The sequence below is a fragment of the Entelurus aequoreus genome, linkage group LG12 (genome assembly GCF_033978785.1).
Source record: "Entelurus aequoreus isolate RoL-2023_Sb linkage group LG12, RoL_Eaeq_v1.1, whole genome shotgun sequence".
Classification (NCBI taxonomy): Eukaryota; Metazoa; Chordata; class Actinopteri; order Syngnathiformes; family Syngnathidae; genus Entelurus; species Entelurus aequoreus.
The window spans coordinates 60,282,035-60,303,000 of NC_084742.1; the positions used below are offsets into that span (position 1 = coordinate 60,282,035).

The 20,966-nt window shown below is 36.9% G+C and overlaps 1 protein-coding gene across 3 annotated transcripts in view; it reads left to right on the forward strand.

Moving 5' to 3' along the window:
• Positions 1 to 4,417: 4,417 nt before the first annotated feature.
• The window catches only part of pik3cg (phosphatidylinositol-4,5-bisphosphate 3-kinase, catalytic subunit gamma), a 67,682-nt gene continuing 51,133 nt past the window's right edge, over positions 4,418 to 20,966 (forward strand). Inside the window, exons 1-6 of one of the 3 annotated variants that reach the window (XM_062066333.1) lie at positions 4,418 to 4,606; positions 8,941 to 9,156; positions 9,222 to 9,393; positions 16,623 to 16,885; positions 19,630 to 19,716; positions 19,780 to 19,880. In XM_062066333.1, the coding sequence (XP_061922317.1) occupies positions 8,944 to 9,156; positions 9,222 to 9,393; positions 16,623 to 16,885; positions 19,630 to 19,716; positions 19,780 to 19,880 (836 nt within the window). In that variant the 5' untranslated portion in view covers positions 4,418 to 4,606; positions 8,941 to 8,943. Of the gene's footprint in view, positions 4,607 to 8,661; positions 8,772 to 8,940; positions 9,157 to 9,221; positions 9,394 to 16,622; positions 16,886 to 19,629; positions 19,717 to 19,779; positions 19,881 to 20,966 lie in introns of those variants that run through there. The other 2 variants (XM_062066330.1, XM_062066331.1) reach the window with 2 other exon arrangements.

The following is a 20,966-nucleotide window of genomic DNA, read 5'->3' on the forward strand; positions in this document are numbered from 1 at the left end:
ATTAACTCATGCCATTAAAATATTGTGTGATTAATCATGCAATTTATTTCACACATGCTCTTTTCCACTGACGCGGATGGTTACCTGAAAGGCAACATGGGTTGTTTTTTTATTTTATATATATATATATATATATATATATATATATATATATATATATATATATATATATATATATATACATATATATATATATATTTCTATGTATATATATATATATACACATATATATATATATATATATATATATATATATATATATATATATATATATATATATATATATGTATATATGTGTATATATATATATTTATATATATATATATATATATATATATATATATATATATATATATATATGTACTGTATACACGTTTTTCATATTTAATATACATATATACAGTTGTGCTCATAAGTTGACATACCCTGGGAGAATGTATGATTTCTTGGCCATTCTTCAGAGAATATGAATGATAACACAAAAACCTTACTTCCGCTCATGCTTAATGGTTGTGTGAAGCTATTTATTGGCAAACAACTGTGTTTACTCTTTTTAAATCAAAATGACAAAAGAAAGTACCCAAAAAGGTCATTGAGCTGCATAAAACAGGAAAGGGGTATAAAAAGATATCCAAGGAATTGAGAATGCCAATCAGTAGTGTTCAAACGCTGATTAAGAAGTGGAAAATGAGGGATTCAGGTAGACCAGCAAAGATTTCAGCCACAACTGCCAGGAAAATTGTTCGAGATGCAAAGAAAAATCCACAAATAACTTCAGCTGGAATACAGGACTCTCTGAAAAATGGTGGTGTGGCTGTTTCAAGATGCACAATAAGGAGGCACTTGAAGAAAAATGGGCTGCATGGTTCGAGTCGCCAGAAGAAAGCCATCACTCCAAATGACTTTGTTCCAGAAGTTTTGAGGCTTGTCTCTGTGCTGTTTGGCGTAACGTAAGCGGGATACTTTGTGACATTTGCGCAGAAATGGCTTTCTTCTGGCCACTCGGCCATGCAGCCCATTTTTCTTTAAAGGCCTACTGAAATGAATTTTTTTAAATTTAAACGGGGATAGCAGATCCATTCTATGTGTCATACTTGAGCATTTCGCGATATTGCCATATTTTTGCTGAAAGGATTTAGTATAGAACATCGACGATAAAGTTCGCAACTTTTGGTCGCTGATAAAAAAAAGCCTTGCCTGTACCGGAAGTAGCGTGACGTCACAGGAGGAAGGATTCCTTACAATTCCCCGTTGTTTACACCAGCAGCGAGAGCGATTCGGACCGAGAAAGCGACGATTACCCCATTAATTTGAGCCAGGATGAAAGATTCGTGGATGAGGAACGTTAGAGTGAAGAACTAGAGAGGCAGTGCAGGGTGTATCTTTTTTCGCTCTGACCGTAACTTAGGTACAAGCTGGCTCATTGGATTCCACACTCTCTCCTTTTTCTATTGTGGATCACGGATCTGTATTTTAAACCACCTCGGATACTATATCCTCTTGAAAATGAGAGTCGAGAACGCGAAATGGACATTCACAGTGACTTTTATCTCCACGACAATACATTGGCGAAGCTCTTTAGCTACTGAGCTAACGTGATAGCATCTGGCTCAAATGCAGATAGAAACAAAATAAATAAACCCCTGACTGGAAGGATAGACAGAAGATCAACAATACTATTAAACCATGGACATGTAAATACACGGTTAATAATTCTCAGCCTGGCAAAGCTGAACAATGCTGTTGCTAACGACGCTAAGGCTAACTTAGCAACCGGACCTCACAGAGCTATGATAAAAACATTAGCGCTCCACCTACGCCAGCCAGCCCTCATCTGCTCATCAACACCCGTGCTCACCTTCGTTCCAGCGATCGACGGCGCGACGAAGGACTGCACCCGATCACAGATGTGGTTGGCGGCTAGCATCGGCTAGCGCGTCTGCTATCCAAGTAAGTACTCCTTGTTGTGTTGCTACAGCCAGCCGCTAATACACCGATCCCACCTACAACTTTCTTCTTTGCAGTCTCCATTGTTCATTAAACAAATTGCAAAAGATTCACCAACACAGATGTCCAGAATACTGTGGAATTGTTCGATAAAAACAGATCAGTTTGTATGGTGACACATTGGGTACGAATACTTCCGTTGCCGTCGTGACGTCACGCACATACGTCATCATACATAGACGTTTCCAACCGGAAGTTTAGCGGGAAATTTAAAATGTCACTTTATAAGTTAACCCGGCCGTATTGGCATGTGTTGCAATGTTAAGATTTCATCATTGATATATAAACTATCAGACTGCGTGGTCGCTAGTAGTGGCTTTCAGTAGGCCTTTAAACACACAATTTAATAACATAATAAGGCGATTATACATTATAATTATTATATAATTAGTGAAACTGCAATGTGGCCCTCAATGACAAGGAGTGCTTCAGTCCCCTGTTTACAATGTTGTCATCACGTGATATGACCCTTTAGCACAGGGGTCACCAACGCGGTGCCCGCGGGCACCAGGTAGCCCGTAAGGACCAGATGAGTAGCCCGCCGGCCTGTTCTAAAAATAGCTCAAATAGCAGCACTTACCAGTGAGCTGCCTCTATTTTTTTAAATTGTATTTATTTACTAGCAAGCTGGTCTCGCTTTGCCCGACATTTTTAATTCTAAGAGAGACAAAACTCAAATAGAATTTGAAAATCCAAGAAAATATTTTAAAGACTTGGTCTTCACTTGTTTAAATAAATTCATTAATTTTTTTACTTTGCTTCTTATAACTTTCAGAAAGACAATTTTAGAGAAAAAATACAACCTTAAAAATTATTTTAGGATTTTTAAACACATATACCCTTTTTACCTTTTAAATTCCTTCCTCTTCTTTCCTGACAATTTAAATCAATGTTCAAGTAAATTTTTTTTTTTTTATTGTAAAGAATAATAAATAAATTTTAATTTAATTCTTCATTTTAGCTTCTGTTTATTCGACGAAGAATATTTGTGAAATATTTCTTCAAACTTATTATGATTAAAATTCAAAAAAATTATTCTGGCAAATCTAGAAAATCTGTAGAATCAAACTTAAATCTTATTTCAAAGTCTTTTGAATTTATTTTAAAATTTTTGTTCTGGAAAATCTAGAAGAAATAATGATTTGTCTTTATTAGAAATATAGCTTGGTCCAATTTGTTATATATTCTAACAAAGTGTAGATTGGATTTTAACCTATTTAAAACATGTCATCAAAATTCTAAAATTAATCTTGATCAGGAAAAATTACTAATGATGTTCCATAAAATCTTTTTTTAAGTTTTTGTCTTCTTTTTTTCGGTTGAATTTTAAAGAGTCGAAATTGAAGATAAAATATGTTTCAAAATTTAATTGTCACTTTTTTCATGTTTTCTTCTCTTTTAAACCGTTTAATTAAGTGTAAATATCATTAATTATTAATAATAACATAGAGTTAAAGGTAAATTGAGCAAATTGGCTATTTCTGGCAATTTATTTAAGTGTGTATCAAACTGGTAGCCCTTCGCATTAATCAGTACCCAAGAAGTAGCTCTTGGTTTCAAAAAGGTTGGTGACCCCTGCTTTAGCACTTTGGACAGTCCGCGCATGCGCGTGGTGCTCCATTCAATCAACACTGAATGACAAATCCATTTTAAACTGTAGCAAGTCGTTAAAAGTGTTGTCCCGCCAAATTATGTCCATAAAATGTCATCGACGAGTCACATTAATGACACTTTATCCCAAGACGAAGCGGTGTGGCTTTTTAAGAAACTAAAGTACCATTAAAAGGCGGGAATTCCGTCGACGGAAACGAATTAATTCGGTTATGGTTTATTTTATTTTTTTAAAACGACGAGTTGAGTTGAGAAAATGGGATTAAATAGAATAAAAGTAACGAGTGTGGTGTTTTGAGGAGGTTAAAAAGTCAGCTTTAACAACAACTAACGTCAACAATGAGGGCGAACGGCGCAGCACGTATTTGTGAAAACAACAGACGTCGTCATTTCAGCAAAGTCTCGTATTGTGCAAGTTTGTGGCTTATTCGGTGCGGTCGTGTGTCCAACTCCACGCTTTAAAAAGCCCGAAAAGTCTCAAATGAACTTTCCTCAACTCACCTAAACAGTGGAAAGGAGGCTGGTACAAACAAGATCCTATTGGTCCATCATGCCGTCAATCAACAGCGAGTCCAATTCTCATTGTTAGTTCATGTAGACCGCCCTCTCTTATGTGTCATATTAAAATCAACACTGAGTAGATTTTAGGAGGAAACACGATATTTTTTTTAATAATTTCAACATTATTTTAAACAATCCATTAACCTGCATTCGCGCTTGAAATAGTGTGGTGTTATTAATAAAATCCCAAAGCAGATCTTACTGCGCGTCATGCTAGTTTTCAGCACGGCACTTTATTTTGAAGGAACAGACGGAGATTGCTTCCTGTTAGCCCACAAACCACATCAGCTTGACTCCTTGACAGGGAGGCAGCTCTTTCGCCTTATTTATAACTCATTTGTATATTTTCACACTTTATGTTGCTTATTAGTCGTGCTTCAATGACGAACCTTTCGTTGGCGGGCGTCATCGCCGTCTGCGTCTTTTGGTGAGTTACTTTTTGTTGGATATTAGTGGCAATTGTTACCGTTATAATTCAGCCTTGAGTGGCACTTCCGCCAAAGTTTTGACAATAACTCTCATTTGGCGTCATAGTTCGATAAAACAACATATATGCCTACCATGAATTTATATAGTCTTTTTTTAAAAGTACAGGTTGTGTCATTTTATGCACTTTTGAATTCATACAGTGTCGACTTTTGCTTCCTGTTTTCTTCAAGCTTCATTCAGTAATAACACGAGGCGGGGAAACATCCGGTTGGTGCAAAATAAGACTTGTCGGTCAAGTTTGTGGTGTTTGTGTGTGTGTTTTTTTAGTTCAATGTCATAATAATACATTGATATATTTAATGTTGCTCATTTGCAAGACTTCTTGCGAGGGTTAGACCAATATGGGGTTTTTCAAAGCCGATAAGTCATATTCATTTGCAGTAAAAGTTGTTTCAACATGAATAGTATATGTCAGTAAGGCTTTAAGTTGTTTTTTTAGGAAACATGGAACCAGTAGCAACATAATGTTTTATGCGGCGCTAATGTTGTGATTGATTGATTGAAACTTTTATTAGTAGATTGCACAGTACAGTACATATTCTGTACAATTGACCACTAAATGGTAACACCCGAATAGGTTTTTCAACTTGTTTAAGTCGGGGTCCACTTAAATCAATTCATGATACAGATATATACCAGAGGTGTGGACTCGAGTCACATGACTTGGACTCGAGTCAGACTCGAGTCATGAATTTGATGACTTAAGACTCGACTTGACAAAATGTAAAGAGACTTGCAACTCGACTTAGACTTTAACATCAATGACTTGTGACTTCACTTGGACTTGAGCCTTTTGACTTGACATGACTTGCTACTTTCCCCAAAACCCAAAGCTTAAAAAGTTATTTGGGAGCGCTCCGTATCTTTCATTTTGTACGTGTCTGTCTGTCTATCAGCGTGTGTGCTGCCTGTCAGCTGGTGTGCTGTCAGTACAACAGCCAATCAAATTAGTTATACGTTGTTTTCATCACACAGCATTCATCCAATCAAATTGCAGGACAACCACCGAACAAGAGTTGTCAAACAATGCGGCAGTGAGAAACAATTATGCCAAAGTTGGTTTCGTTCGGGTATAAAAACTACGACTTGGTCAACAAAAAACGAATTGCGTATGCAAATCACGCAGTTCGAATATTACAGACGGAGACGCAACAACTTCCAACTTCGTTCGACATTTGAAGTTGCACAAAGAAGGGTAAGTTTTGAATGTAAGATAACGTTTATTGGCTAAGTAACATGACTTTTATTTGCTGTGTAGTTAAATCAGTGAGGCTGTAAACTCACTGCTAACGTTATAACCATAGACATGTTTTAAGGGTACGCAGCATCGAGCGCTACTGCCTACTGGCGCAGACGAGACGCGGGGCCGCCATCTTGGAGTGGTGATCCGCTCCACTCAGTGCAATTCATTTGTCAGGAGCAATGAACTGTCAGCGCATTTAATTCATTTTACCTCACTGAATACCACTGATTTTCACGCGTTTTTTTGTCATACGTGTAGCTATGATAACGGACACATGTTTTGGCAAGTTTTATTATTCATAGTTTGCTTAACAGTAATATAATATTCTTATATGCTATAAGTGACCAGACGTCCGAGATCAAAACTGGGAATATAATCCCAGAGAAGGGGGAAACAACGGTAAGCTATTTTTAAATTGAAGAAACAATATGATTAGATTATATATACATGCGTATATCCTACATAAACAATGTATGAATACATTAGATATCTATATATCCTAGGGACCTATAGACCGTATCTCTGTTGCTGCAGCAGCAGAGAGTTTATTCTGTCTTGACACTTTGTATTGATATTTTGTATTACATTCTTCCTTTAGATGATAATGTTTACAGTGATTGTTATGTATGTATTTTTTATGTATGTCGCTTTGGATAAAAGCGTCTGCCAAATACTTAAACATATATAAACACCTGAAAGTCTTTATATCAGCTAAAACCACCAATTTGTTTCACTACATTCAGAATAAAACCAAATGCTGTTTTACCCAACAATGTTAGTATTTGAATATTGTTACTTGAAGACTTATTCCTGGTTACAATTATACTGTTAAGAAAGTATTGTCTTATATTTTGCCTAAAATGAGAATGCATCATCATCAGTGGCGGCTGGTGAATTTAGTTTTAGGTGGGGCTGAAAGTTTGTAAACCAAACCCCTGTAGGGGGGTCATCCTCCCACAGTAGATTTATTTGTGATTTTCACATACAAATATTGAAGATCTTTGCTCCTTCTCAACTCTGTGGTAATATTATTTTCATAAAATACAACCAATAGTATGTTAATGTTTGTTTTTGCAAATTTGTTTATTCTGTAAAGGAATGAGTTAAATGTTTAAAATTGTTTAAACTATTAAAATTACTGCATTGCATTGCAATGTCAGCACTATTTTTTTTCTTGCAATTTCAAATGCACTTGTTTTAATAAATAAATACAGCGTTTTAAAAGCATACACAATCTGTGTAAAAATATTAGTCTGTGGTTAAAAGGACTTGAAAGGACTCGAAACTCAAAATGCAGGACTTGGGACTCGACTTGAGACTTTCCAGTCTTGACTTTGGACTTGACTCGGGACTTGCCTGTCTTGACTCGGGACTTGACTCGAGACTTGAGGGCAAAGACTTGAGACTTACTTGTGACTTGCAAAGCAATGACTTGGTCCCACCTCTGATATATACCATCAGCATAATCCAGTCATCACACAAGATAATCATCAAAGTATATACATTGAATTATATACATTATTTACAATCCGGGATCTGGGGGGTTAGGTTGGGTTGATATCAACACTTCAGTCATCAACAATTGCATCATCAGAGAAATGGACATTGGAACAGTGTTGGTCTGACTTGGTAGGATATGTACAGCAAGTAGTGGACATAGAGAGAAAGATCAGAAAGCATAAGAATGATTATCTACATTTTATTATTTACATTTGATTATTTACAATCCGGGGAGGTGAGATGTGGAAGGGGGAGGGTGTTAGTTTAGGGTTGAAGTTGCCTGGAGGTGTTCTTTTAGTGCGCTTTTGAAGGAGGATAGAGATGCCCTTTCTTTTACACCTGTTACTCTTGCTATCTTGAAATCTTTTGGTACTTGGCCTTGTGTAATTGAGAGGTTTATTATGTGTGTGATGATTGGGGCAATGGTGGTGGCAGAGTCCCTGAGGAATCTGGAGGGGATATTGTCAAGGCCGGTGGCCTTGTTTGGGTGGAGCGCGCTCAATTTTTGATATATTTAATGTTGCTCTTTCGCAAGACTTCTTGCGAGGGTTAGACCGATATGGGTTTTTCAAGGCCGATAAGTCATATTCACTGTAAAAGTTGTTTCAACATGAATAGTATATGTCAGTAAGGCTTTAAGTTGTGTTTTAGGAAACATGGAACCAGTAGCAACATGATGTTTTATGCGGCGCTAATGTTGTGGTTATTTAGTAGCACAAAAAACATCTTTATTAAGTGTGTCTAAGAGCGTTGACGTTTGCATTTCAAATGATAGAAATAATGGACAATGGTAGTCATTTTTGTTCTTCATTGAAAATTAGGCTCCAGCAAAAAGAATTTTACTCATGTAGGGCAACAGGGCTGCGGTTATTTATCTACTTCACTTATTAGTATTTTTTATAAATACTAAATATTGGTGTCATAAGTGCGTATATTGTATCTGCTAAGTAGCTCTGTTGTAGCCATCCATCCATTTTCTACCACTTGTTCCTTTCGGGGACGCGGGGGGTGCTGGAGCCTATCTCAGCTGCATTCGGGCGGAAGGCGGGGTACACCCTGGACAAGTCGCCACCTCATCACAGGACCAACACAGATAAACATTCACAATCACATTCACACACTAGGGACCATTTGGGTGTTGCCAATCAACCTATCCCCAGGTGCATGTCTTTGGAGGTGGGAGGGGCCTATCCCCAGTTGCATGTCTTTGGAGGTGGGAGGGGCCTAACCCCAGGTGCATGTCTTTGGAGGTGGGAGGAAGCTGGAGGACCTGGAGGGAACCCACGCAGTCACGGGGAGAACATGCAAACTCCACACAGAAAGATCCCCAGCCCAGGATTGAACCCAGGACCTTTGTATTGTGAGGCACACGTACTAACCTCTGTTCCACCGTGCTGCCCAGCTCTGTTGTAGTTGTTTAAAAAAAAAAAAGACAGATATAAGTCAAAATGCCTTTTTTTTTTTTACATTTGAAGACATGACTTGACCACGGTGTAAAATAAAATGGCGCAAACGTGTCGTCATGCTAGGTGATGGACGAGCGGCCTTTGGAGGCGAGCGACGAAGAGCGAGTCGTGTTGCGAGAAGACACCCGTCGGCGGAGAAGGAAGAAGGCCATCATGGCGTCCGCCTGCAGCTCCATGGATCACATCACCGTGGAGTTCGTACTTCCCACTACGGCAAGGGGCGGGGCCGGCCCCGACTCTCTGCAACTGGAGGTGGCGGGCAACTGGACGGTGGAACAGGTCGCTGGACGTGTGGTGGACTCACTGTCACTCAGGGCGGCTTTAAACAATTGTCCGCTCCTCAGGTGAAAGCTCAGGTGTGGCTGAAGGCGGTGACGTCCAATCTCTGTCCGGAATTCTACCAGCGCTTTTCTCCGGACCACTGCATCCTGCTCTACCAGAAGAAAGGCAACATGTGTGAGATCTACGACAAGCACCAAGTCTTCCAGACGCTGGACTGCATCCGCTACTGGAAAGGTTGGCACCTCCTCAACATTCTGTCTACGCTTTTTGCTGCACGATAACTCGGGCGAGGAGTCTTTGGGCAGCACACCATTCAATTGGATTCTTGGGGTAAAGATTCCAAATCCATACTTTTTAAGAACTGTGGGTGCCACTTCTATGACTAACTACTAGGGGTGTAACAGTACGTGTATTTGTATTGAACCGTTTCGGTACGGGGGTGTCGGTTCGGTTCGGATGTGTATCGAAAGAGTTTCCACACAGACATATTAAGTAGCGTAACGCACGTTGTGTAAACAATGCACACCGAGGCACAACACACGGCATGCTAGCAGCTAACGGGCTAGGATAGACTGACCACACGTCCTCTTTTCACCGGACATGTCCTCTTTTGCGGAGCTGTCAGGGCGGAGTTTCTTAAATGCCTCAAATGTCCGGCATTTTGAGTTAGGGTTGCGTGTATTTTCAATGTACGTTCAGGGTTAAGAAGGGGTTAAAAACAAAACAAACAGCAGCATTGATGAGGGAGGGGCAGAGACAGAGAGAGTGATGATAAACGCGCATGCGTCGCCAGGCTCTGCTTTTTATCCATAGATTTATCACATTTCATTTTTTATTATCTATAGCAGGGGTGTCAAAAGTGTGCCCCGGAGGCCATTTGCGGCCCACAGCTGATGTTTTAAAGGCCCACGGCACATTCTAAAAATACTATTCAAATAAACGAAAACATAACAAAAGTGAAATAAAAAAGCTTAAAGGTTAAATGTAATTTAGAAAAAGTTCCAATGTTGACTAATAAAACAAAAGCTGTTTTTTTTTCTTTCAAACTGTCATTGCTCAAAACATAATATTGAATCAAAATCAATGTTATTATGAATTATTGACCTATGCAAGGTTCCCATTACTTCACATCAAATATTCCATTAAAAATATATTTTTGGTGGAAGATTTTGCAAATTTGGTAAATAAATAACCCAAAAATGTATATTTTGTTGTTTTCTTACTGTACCGAAAATGAACCGAACCGTGACCTCTAAACCGAGGTACGTACCGAACCAAAATTTTTGTGTACCGTTACACCCCTACTAACTACATTCCTCCATAAAAATAGATCAACAGCTTGGATCAATTTCTATATTACTTAAAATAAAACTGGTGTGTTTAATAAAACTTTACCCAAACATTTGATAAAGTCAAATAAAAACTATAATATTTCTATTCTGGTAGGAATTACGTGAGAACGCCCTATGTGCGCTAGCCGCCCAACAGCCGATACGCGTGATAGGAACTGAAATGCTTAAATGTCCAAAGTGAGTCAGTGTTGGCGCTAGGAATTTTCAAAAGGGACCCCATCAAGTCATAAAAATTGGGAGCAAAATGTGTGCGTTTTAAAAATTCAGTTAGTTAAAATGCAGTGTTTTACATTTCAGTGTGTAAAAATTCTGCGTATGAAAATATTATTTGTTGTTTCGAAACTTAAGACCCACGTGCGGTAAATTAAGTATGCAGTGCTAAAATAATACATTTGAACAAATGTATAATGAATAATAAGATGTACGTTTCTTAAATAAACTGTCAGCTTCACCACTTTAGTCATAATTTTTGCGCTTAGCAAACTAATGGAGGGTAAAATGTATAATAAATAATAAGATGTACATTTCTAAAAACTGGTGTGTTTAATAAAACTTTATCCAAAAATTTATAAAGTCAAATAAAAAGTAGAATTTTTAAATTTTGGTAGGAATTACGTGTGAACGCCCTATGTGCGCTAGCCGCCCAACAGCCGATACGCGTGATTGGAACTGAAATGCTTAAATGTCCAAGGTGAGTCAGTGTTGGCGCTAGGAATTTTCAAAAGGGACCCCATCAAGTCATAAAAACGGGGTCCCACAGTAAATTTTTGGGGGTTCCACTTTTTTGTAAGCGTTTTGAAAACAAATGATAAATGTATGAAATATCCTGTTATATCTCACATTCTATATTGTGTTTTGGAAAAAGATTGTCATAAACGTTACTTCATTTATTTAAAAAAAAATACAAAAGAAAACACATTTTTATGCATATGTAAATGTATTCAGTTATAAACATTCATTCACTTTCTTCTTTCCTTAATGCGGGGGTCGGCAACCCGCGGCTCTAGAGCCGCATGCGGCTCTTTAGCGCCGCCCTAGTGGCTCTCTGGAGATTTTTCAAAAATGTATGAAGAATGGAAAAAGATGAGGGGAAAAAAAAATCTATTTTTTTGTTTTAGTATGGTTTCTGTAGGAGGACAAACATGACACAAACCTCCGTAATTGTTATAAATCACACTGTTTATATTAAATATGCTTCACGGATTCAAGTATTTGGCGAGCGCCGTTTTGTCCTACTTATTTTGGCGGTCCTTGAACTCACCGTATAGTCTGTTTACATGCATAACTTTCTCCGACTTTCTAGGACGTGTTTTATGCCACTTCTTTTTCTGTCTCATTTTGTCCACCACACTTTTAACGTTGTACATGAGTGCACAAAGGTGAGTTTTGCTGATGTTATTGACTTGTGTGAAGTGCTAATCAGACATATTTGGTCACTGCATGACTGCAAGCTAATCGATGCTAACATGCTATTTAGGCTAGCTATATGTACATATTGCATCATTATGCCTCATTTGTAGCTATATTTGAGCTAATTTAGTTTCCTTTAAGTCCTCTTAATTACATTTATATCTCATGACACATGTAATATGGCTTTTCATTTTTTGCGGCTCCAGACAGATTTGTTTTTGTTTTTTTCGTCCAATATGGCTCTTTCAACATTTCGGGTTGCCGACCCCTGCCTTAATGAATCTAAACTTTACCACTGCCGGTATTTTTTTCTATATTTGTATTGAATAAGATGTGGGTGTATTTATTTCAGTATAAAAGTGTAAAAAGTGTTTTGCTTGGGTGATGAAATGATGATAATGGTGTGCCAGGGCATACATGTGTCATTGATTATTCTCACCTGTATGGAGATCATCAGTCCTTTAAAACTACACTTTCATGGCAAATAATGCCAACAAACTTAGAATTTGGCAAGTTACTTTCAATGTCATTTAATAGAGTGGCACTCTAGCATTTCATCTCTGGCTTGGTGATGGCCATAAGCTGTGTGTTCCCCTTTAAGAATGGCGGTATGTGGGGTGAGTGAGGTGTGTAAGTGAGTGGGCGAGTTAGGAGAGGGAGCGCTAGCATGTTCAGGAGTGTTACTAGCATGGTGGATGTCCTTTGTGGAAAACATCAATAAAGACTTGGAACAAATCGTCATTCCGACCAAAGAGTGGATTAAAATGCAGTATTTGTAATTGATAAAACTTTCGGCCAATCAAAATGTAAGAAATTGTACCGGAAAGTTCATTACTTTAAAGTCAACCAATAAAAACGCAATAAACAGGGACAGAAATTTGACTCTGCAAATATAAACAAAGCAAAACACTGGCGGAAAGCGATGATCAATAAACAAACAAGTAAACCGGAGGGTCGGTAAAAAAACCAAAAACTGGCGGACTTCCGGAAATGCGCATCCTTTCTGATTTCAGTGCGTAAAAAGACACAAAAAGTGTGTTAACGGCAACAGTGTGAGTGGAGTGTGTGGATGTTGAAACGGTTGGAATCGGTGGAGAAATGTCGTATGTGGAGAGTTTTGTATATTGCCTATTCATTTTCAATGGGGGTAATTCCGGGTAATCAGGGAATTTTCCGAACCGGGAAACATGCTGACTTGAATGTCCAGGGCGAACATAGTGTGTGGATGGTGGAACACTTCAAGTTGGATGAGAAATGTGGAATATGCAGCAGATTGTATAATGCCCATTCATTGTCAATTGGGGGAAATTTCCATTAAATTTCGGGAAAATCTGGAATTTGCGGAAAGAGAAAACATGTTTTGTGTTCGATATATCGGAAGAGTAGTGTGTGTGGATGGTTAGAAGTGGGTTTAAAAAAGGTGGTACATTTTGAGAATTGAATGCATCGTAGAACTTTGAAGGTGTCCATTAATTTGAAGGGGGATTTCCTGGAAATTTAGGAATTTTTTGAAAACCGGGAATTTTTTAAATTATTGATACTAGCACAATTGTCCTCGACAATATGAATGGGTTGGTGTAGGAATTTTTGGAATCGGTTGAAAAATGTTGATGTAGTAACAGTTTGAATTGAGAATGGATATTTTGTAATTCCTGGAATTTCGGGAAAATTTGTACAAACAAAAAAAATAGGAACATTTGTTGTCCGACCTAGAGGAATGTTTGGAAGGTGAAATGGTCAAAAACGCTTGAACGTTGTGCACTGTGAAAACTTTCCAGGAAGAGGTAAAAATAGGGCTTTGGAAATCCAGGAATTTCTGGAATTTTGGTAGTTTGATTTTCCAGGGCGAGTTAAGTGTGTGGATGGTGGAACTGTTCAAATTGGATAAGAAATGTGGAATATGCAGCAGATTGTATAATGCCCATTTATTGTCAATTGGGGGAAAATTCCGTGAAATTACGGAAAAATCTGGAATTTTGGGAAAGAGAAAACATGTTTTGCGTTCGATATATCGGAAGAGTAGTGTGTGTGGATGGTTGGAATTGGGTTTAAAACTGGTGATACATTTTGAGAATTTAGTGCATCGTAGAACTATGAATGTGTCCATTAATTTGAAGGGGAATTTCCTGGAAATTTAGCAATTTTGTGAAAACCATGAATTTTTTAAATGATTGATACTAGCACAATTGTCCTAGACTATATGAATGGGTTGGGTTGGTGGAATTTTTGGAATCGGTTGAAAAATGTTGATGTAGTAACAGTTTTAATTGAGAATGGATATTTTGGAATTCCTGGAATTTTGGGAAAATTTGTACAAACAAAATAAATAGGAACATTTGTTGTCCCACCTAGAGGAATGTTTGGAAGGTGAAATGGTCAAAAACGCTTGAACGTTGTGGACTGTGAAAACTTTCCAGGAAGAGGTAAAAATAGGGCTTTGGAAATCCAGGAATTTCTGGAATTTTTTTGAACTTGGAAAATGGTAGTTTGATTTTCCAGGGCGAGTGAAGTGTGTGGATGGTGGAACTGTTCAAATTGGATAAGAAATGTGGAATATGCAGCAGATTGTATAATGCCCATTTATTGTCAATTGGGGGAAAATTCTGTGAAATTACGGGAAAATCTGGAATTTTGGGAAAGAGAAAACATGTTTTGCGTTCGATATATCAGAAGAGTAGTGTGTGTGGATGGTTGGAATTGGATTTAAAAAAGGTGGTACATTTCGAGAATTTAGTGCTTTGTAGAACTATGAATATGTCCATTAATTTGAAGGGGGATTTCTTGGAAATTTAGTAATTTTTTGAAAACCGCAAATTTTTGAAATTATTGATACTAGCACAATTGTCCTCGACAATATGAATGGGTTGGTGTAGGAATTTTTGGAATCGGTTGAAAAATGTTGATGTAGTAACAGTTTGAATTGAGAATGGATATTTTGTAATTCCTGGAATTTCGGGAAAATTTGTACAAACAAAAAAAATAGGAACATTTGTTGTCCGACCTAGAGGAATGTTTGGAAGGTGAAATGGTCAAAAACGCTTGAACGTTGTGCACTGTGAAAACTTTCCAGGAAGAGGTAAAAATAGGGCTTTGGAAATCCAGGAATTTCTGGAATTTTTTTAACTTGGAAAATGGTAGTTTGATTTTCCAGGGCGAGTGAAGTGTGTGGATGGTGGAACTGTTCAAATTGTATAAGAAACGTGGAATATGCAGCAGATTGTATAATGCCCATTTATTGTCAATTGGGGGAAAATTCCGTGAAATTACGGAAAAATCTGGAATTTTGGGAAAGAGAAAACATGTTTTGCGTTCGATATATCGGAAGAGTAGTGTGTGTGGATGGTTGGAATTGGGTTTAAAACTGGTGATACATTTTGAGAATTTAGTGCATCGTAGAACTATGAATGTGTCCATTAATTTGAAGGGGAATTTCCTGGAAATTTAGCAATTTTGTGAAAACCGTAAATTTTTGAAATGATTGATACTAGCACAATTGTCCTAGACTATATGAATGGGTTGGGTTGGTGGAATTTTTGGAATCGGTTGAAAATTATGCACTGTGAAAACTTTCCAGGAAGAGGTAAAAATAGGGCTTTGGAAATCCAGGAATTTCTGGAATTTTTTTGAACTTGGAAAATGGTAGTTTGATTTTCCAGGGCGAGTGAAGTGTATGGATGGTGGAACTGTTCAAATTGGATAAGAAATGTGGAATATGCAGCAGATTGTATAATGCCCATTCATTGTCAATTGGGGGAAAATTCTGTGAAATTACGGAAAAATCTGGAATTTTGGGAAAGAGAAAACATGTTTTGCGTTCGATATATCAGAAGAGTAGTGTGTGTGGATGGTTGGAATTGGGTTTAAAAAAGGTGCTACATTTCGAGAATTTAGTGCTTTGTAGAACTATGAATATGTCTATTAATTTGAAGGGGGATTTCTTGGAAATTTAGTAATTTTTTGAAAACCGGGATTTTTTTAAATTATTGATACTAGCACAATTGTCAACGATATGAATGGGTTGGTGTAGGAATTTTTGGAATCGGTTGAAAAATGTTGATGTAGTAACAGTTTGAATTGAGAATGGATATTTTGTAATTCCTGGAATTTCGGGAAAATTTGTACAAACAAAAAAAATAGGAACATTTGTTGTCCCACCTGGGGGAATGTTTGGAAGGTGAAATGGTCAAAAACGCTTGAACGTTGTGGACTGTGAAAACTTTCCAGGAAGAGGTAAAAAATAGGGCTTTGGAAATCCGTGAATTTCTGGAATTTTTTTTAACTTGGAAAATGGTAGTTTGATTTTCCAGGGCGAGTGAAGTGTGTGGATGGTGGAACTGTTCAAATTGGATAAGAAATATGGAATATGCAGCAGATTGTATAATGCCCATTCATTGTCAATTGGGGGAAAATTCCGGAAAAATCTGGAATTTTGGGAAAGAGAAAACATGTTTTGCGTTCAATATATCAGAAGAGTAGTGTGTGTGGATGGTTGGAATTGGGTTTAAAAATGGTGCTAAATTTTGAGAATTTAGTGCATCGTAGAACTATGAATATGTCCATTTTTAAATTTCTAAAAATAAAAAATAAAAAATTCCCCCATGTCCCTTTAGGGGCTCCGTAGAATCGTGATTCAAGTGAAATTATTTTAATTTTTTTTGACACCCCTCATAATTTATAATCAACTTGTGTTGTTTCTTCAAGCGTTGAAGAAAGAGGTGGGCCGGATCAAGCTGGTTCCTCATCCGCAGCCGTCAGACAGGACACTTCAGTACCAGCACTACCTCAACTACTTGATTGGCTACGACGTCACCGACGTCAGCAACGTGCACGACGACGAGCTGGAGTTCACCCGCAGGAAGCTGCTGACGCCGCGGCGCGTCCAGCTGATGGACCGCGATGCCAAGCTGTACTCCATGGACCCCTGGGTGACACACAAGCCGCTGCCCGAGCACCTTTTAGGGAAGGTAAGGAGTTATTGATGCTTTATCAGTATCATGCTTTAAACCCCGCTTGGAAAAGATGTGCACGTCAAAACATGCTCATTGTAGCCATCAATCCTCACTCAGTTTAGAATAGAAGAGAATAGAATATAAAGTACTTTATTGATCCCTGGGGGAAATTCAGCACCACACTTCGTTCACAATAGACAATAAACATTTAGGTATTTTTTACATGTGAATAATATAAATACAGTCTATTATATAACATTATTCACATGTGAATAATATAAACACAGTCTATTATACAGCATTATTCACATGTGAATAACATAAATACAGTCTATTATACAGCATTATTCACATGTGAATAATATACAGTCTATTATAAAGGATTATTCACATGTGAATAACATAAATACAGTCTATTATACAGTATTATTCACATGTGAATAATATACAGTCTATTATACAGCATTATTCACATGTGAATAACATAAATACAGTCTATTATACAGTATTATTCACATGTGAATAATATACAGTCTATTATAAAGGATTATTCACATGTGAATAATATAAACACAGTCTATTATATAGCATTATTCACATGTGAATAATATAAACACAGTCTATTATACATCATTATTCACATGTGAATAATATAAATACAGTCTATTATACAGCATTTTTTACATGTGAATAATATAAATACAGTCTATTATATAGCATTATTCACATGTGAATAATATAAATACAGTCTATTATACAGCATTATTCACATGTGAATAATATAAATACAGTCTATTATACATCATTATTCACATGTGAATAATATAAACACAGTCTATTATATAGCATTATTCACATGTGAATAATATAAACACAGTCTATTATACATCATTATTCACATGTGAATAATATAAATACAGTCTATTATACAGCATTTTTTACATGTGAATAATATAAATACAGTCTATTATATAGCATTATTCTCATGTGAATAATATAAATACAGTCTATTATACAGCATTATTCACATGTGAATAATATAAATACAGTCTATTATACATCATTATTCACATGTGAATAATATAAATGCAGTCAATTATACAGCATTATTCACATGTGAAAAATATAAATACAGTCTATTATACAGCATTATTCACATGTGAATAATATAAATACAGTCTATTATACAGCATTATTCACATGTGAATAATATGAATTTGTTAGTTTGTAAGTTTCAGTTCATAAAAGAAAAGATCAGCACACATTGTTTTATTGGGACCCGAGCAGCGGAGCAATCAAGGGCCCTTTGAAATTGCTGTGTTTTTTCTTCCATACGTTGCCTTGGCCCTCATTATGCACGAAAAGTCCTCATATTTTGCAGACGTGTCAGGTATGGCAAAAAATTTAATTTTTTTGGGTTCCCCAAAATGAAATTTCCAAATTGGCTCTCTAGCGCCACCTTTTAAAATTATTTTTAAAAAATTGCCCCTTCTACCAGTTTCACATATGGACATGAAAATTGCAGGAGACGTCTAATGGATTTGCAAATCGCACGGTGGCAGAGGGGTTAGTGCGTCTGCCTCACAATACGAAGGTCCTGAGTAGTCCTGAGTTCAATCCCGGGCTCGGGATCTTTCTGTGTGGAGTTTGCATGTTCTCCCCGTGACTATGTGGGTTCTAGTCCGGCTTCCTCCCACCTCCAAAGACATGCACCTGGGGATAGGCCCCTCCCACCTCCAAAGACATGCACCTGGGGATAGGCCCCTCCCACCTCCAAAGACATGCACCTGGGGATAGGTTGATTGGCAACACTAAATGGTCCCTAGTGTGTGAATGTTGTCTGTCTATCTGTGTTGGCCCTGTGATGAGGTGGCGACTTGTCCAGGGTGTACCCCGCCTTCCGCCCGATTGTAGCTGAGATAGGCTCCAGCGACCCCAAAGGGAATAAGGGGTAGAAAATGGATGGATGAATTCTCTTTTTATTTACCATTGACAACTTCACTGCTTTTGGGTTTTGTACATTAACTTTTATACCTGCTGTTTCAAATTTGATACACACATTTTTAAACAGTTTTACTATAAAATATATTATGAAATATAAAGTATTTTCACATTGCATCAACATATTAACTGTTCATAATGATGTGTCAGTAAAAAAAAACTAAATTTTTCTTACCTTATTTAATTGAAAGTAAGAAATTTAAAAAAAAGGCAACAAACATTGAAGGACATAAAAGACATTCAAAGAGAAAAGAGCTGATGCAACCAGCTGCCACTTCATACAGACAAGTAAAACACAGCAAAAAAAAAGAAATAAATACTGGTACTATTTTTTTGTAATTTATTGATATTCCTCTTATTATATAATATTGGATTCATAATATTCTAAGTCATATTTCTATCGCGTTGTCTCGGGAGAAGAAACACAGTGGAGATACTATATATGATACTGAATTGTTCTAATTTAAAAAAAAAAAAAAAAAAGTTCATATTTTACATTTCTAGATGTTCGTTTTCACATCAAGAAGCCTGCGTTTTGGATATTTGACACCAGTAGACAAAGCAGAGTAGTCAAATAATAACCCATCTGTTTATCCTTTATCTTCAGGCTATAATTAAAAAAACAAGAAATACCACGACTAAAGTGAAGTGGTCACATGTCACATTTAATGAGGAAGTTACAGTTTCCAGCAAAGATTATTCATATTTGTATACTTTGTGTTTAAAATATGTCATATGCTTGACCGTTTCACTCTCAGGTCAGCAATGGCCACATCCTGGCAGTAATCCACTTCAGCACAACCAGTCACACCATCAAGGTGTCCATTGAAGACACGCCAGCACAGGTAGGAAGACCCTTTCCCCCTTCAGCCAGTCTGGATTCTCACAGCCTCTTCTGTCCCCTTCAGGTTTTAGCCTGCTTCTTCTCCAAGACCGCCAACAAAAGAGGGGTGCTGGGCATCCCTGACGACATGTCCGAGTCAGACTTTGTGTTGAGAGTGTGTGGCAGGTTTGTTCAACATGTCTTTTTTTCACCTTTTTCACCTCAGGGCCCAACCTTTCCACTACAGACGAGCCCGGGAATATTAACGCTGAATTAGTCATTAATCGTTTTCAATAATTATTTCTAAACTACTTACAGTTTACAGCCTTATTATATTAAATTAAATACTAGCATACAAGCATGTATTAATCATAAAAATTAATATCAGACTGATTACACAAATACATTTTAATCAAATATACTGCAAAAGAAGGGAGTCATAAAAACTGATGCAAAAAGTACATACAATTATGCAGTGCTAAAATAATGCATTTGAACAAATGTATAATAAATAATAAGATGTACGTTTCTTAAATAAACTGTCAGCTTCACCACTTTAGTCATAATTTTTGCGCTTAGCAAGCTAATGGAGGGTAAAATGTATAATGTATAATAAATAATAAGATGTACGTTTCTTAAATAAACTGTGAGCTTCACCACCTCAGTCATAATTGTTGCGCTTAGCAAACCAATGGAGGGTAAAATTGTGTGTATACAAAAGCTTTTTTTACACTGAATTTTTTGAGTTTGAATTTTGCAAACTCAACTTGTGCTGACAATTTCATTGACGAAAAATCTGGGAGCAAAATTTGTGCGTTTTAAAAATTCAGTTAGTTAAAATGCAGTGTTTTACATTTCAGTGTGTAAAAGTTCTGCATATGAAAATAATATTATTTGTTGTTTCGAAACTCAAGACCCACGTGCGGTAAATTAAGTATGCAGCGCTAAAATAATACATTTGAAGAAATGTATAATAAATAATAAGATGTACGTTTCTTAAATAAACTGTCAGCTTCACCACTTTAGTCATAATTTTTGCGCTTAGCAAGCTAATGGAGGGTAAAATGTATAGTATATAATAAATAATAAGATGTACGTTTCTTAAATAAACTGTCAGCTTCACCACTTTAGTCATAATTTTTGCGCTTAGCAAGCTAATGGAGGGTAAAATGTATAATGTATAATAAATAATAAGATGTACGTTTCTTAAATAAACTGTCAGCTTCACCACTTTAGTCATAATTTTTGCGCTTAGCAAGCTAATGGAGGGTA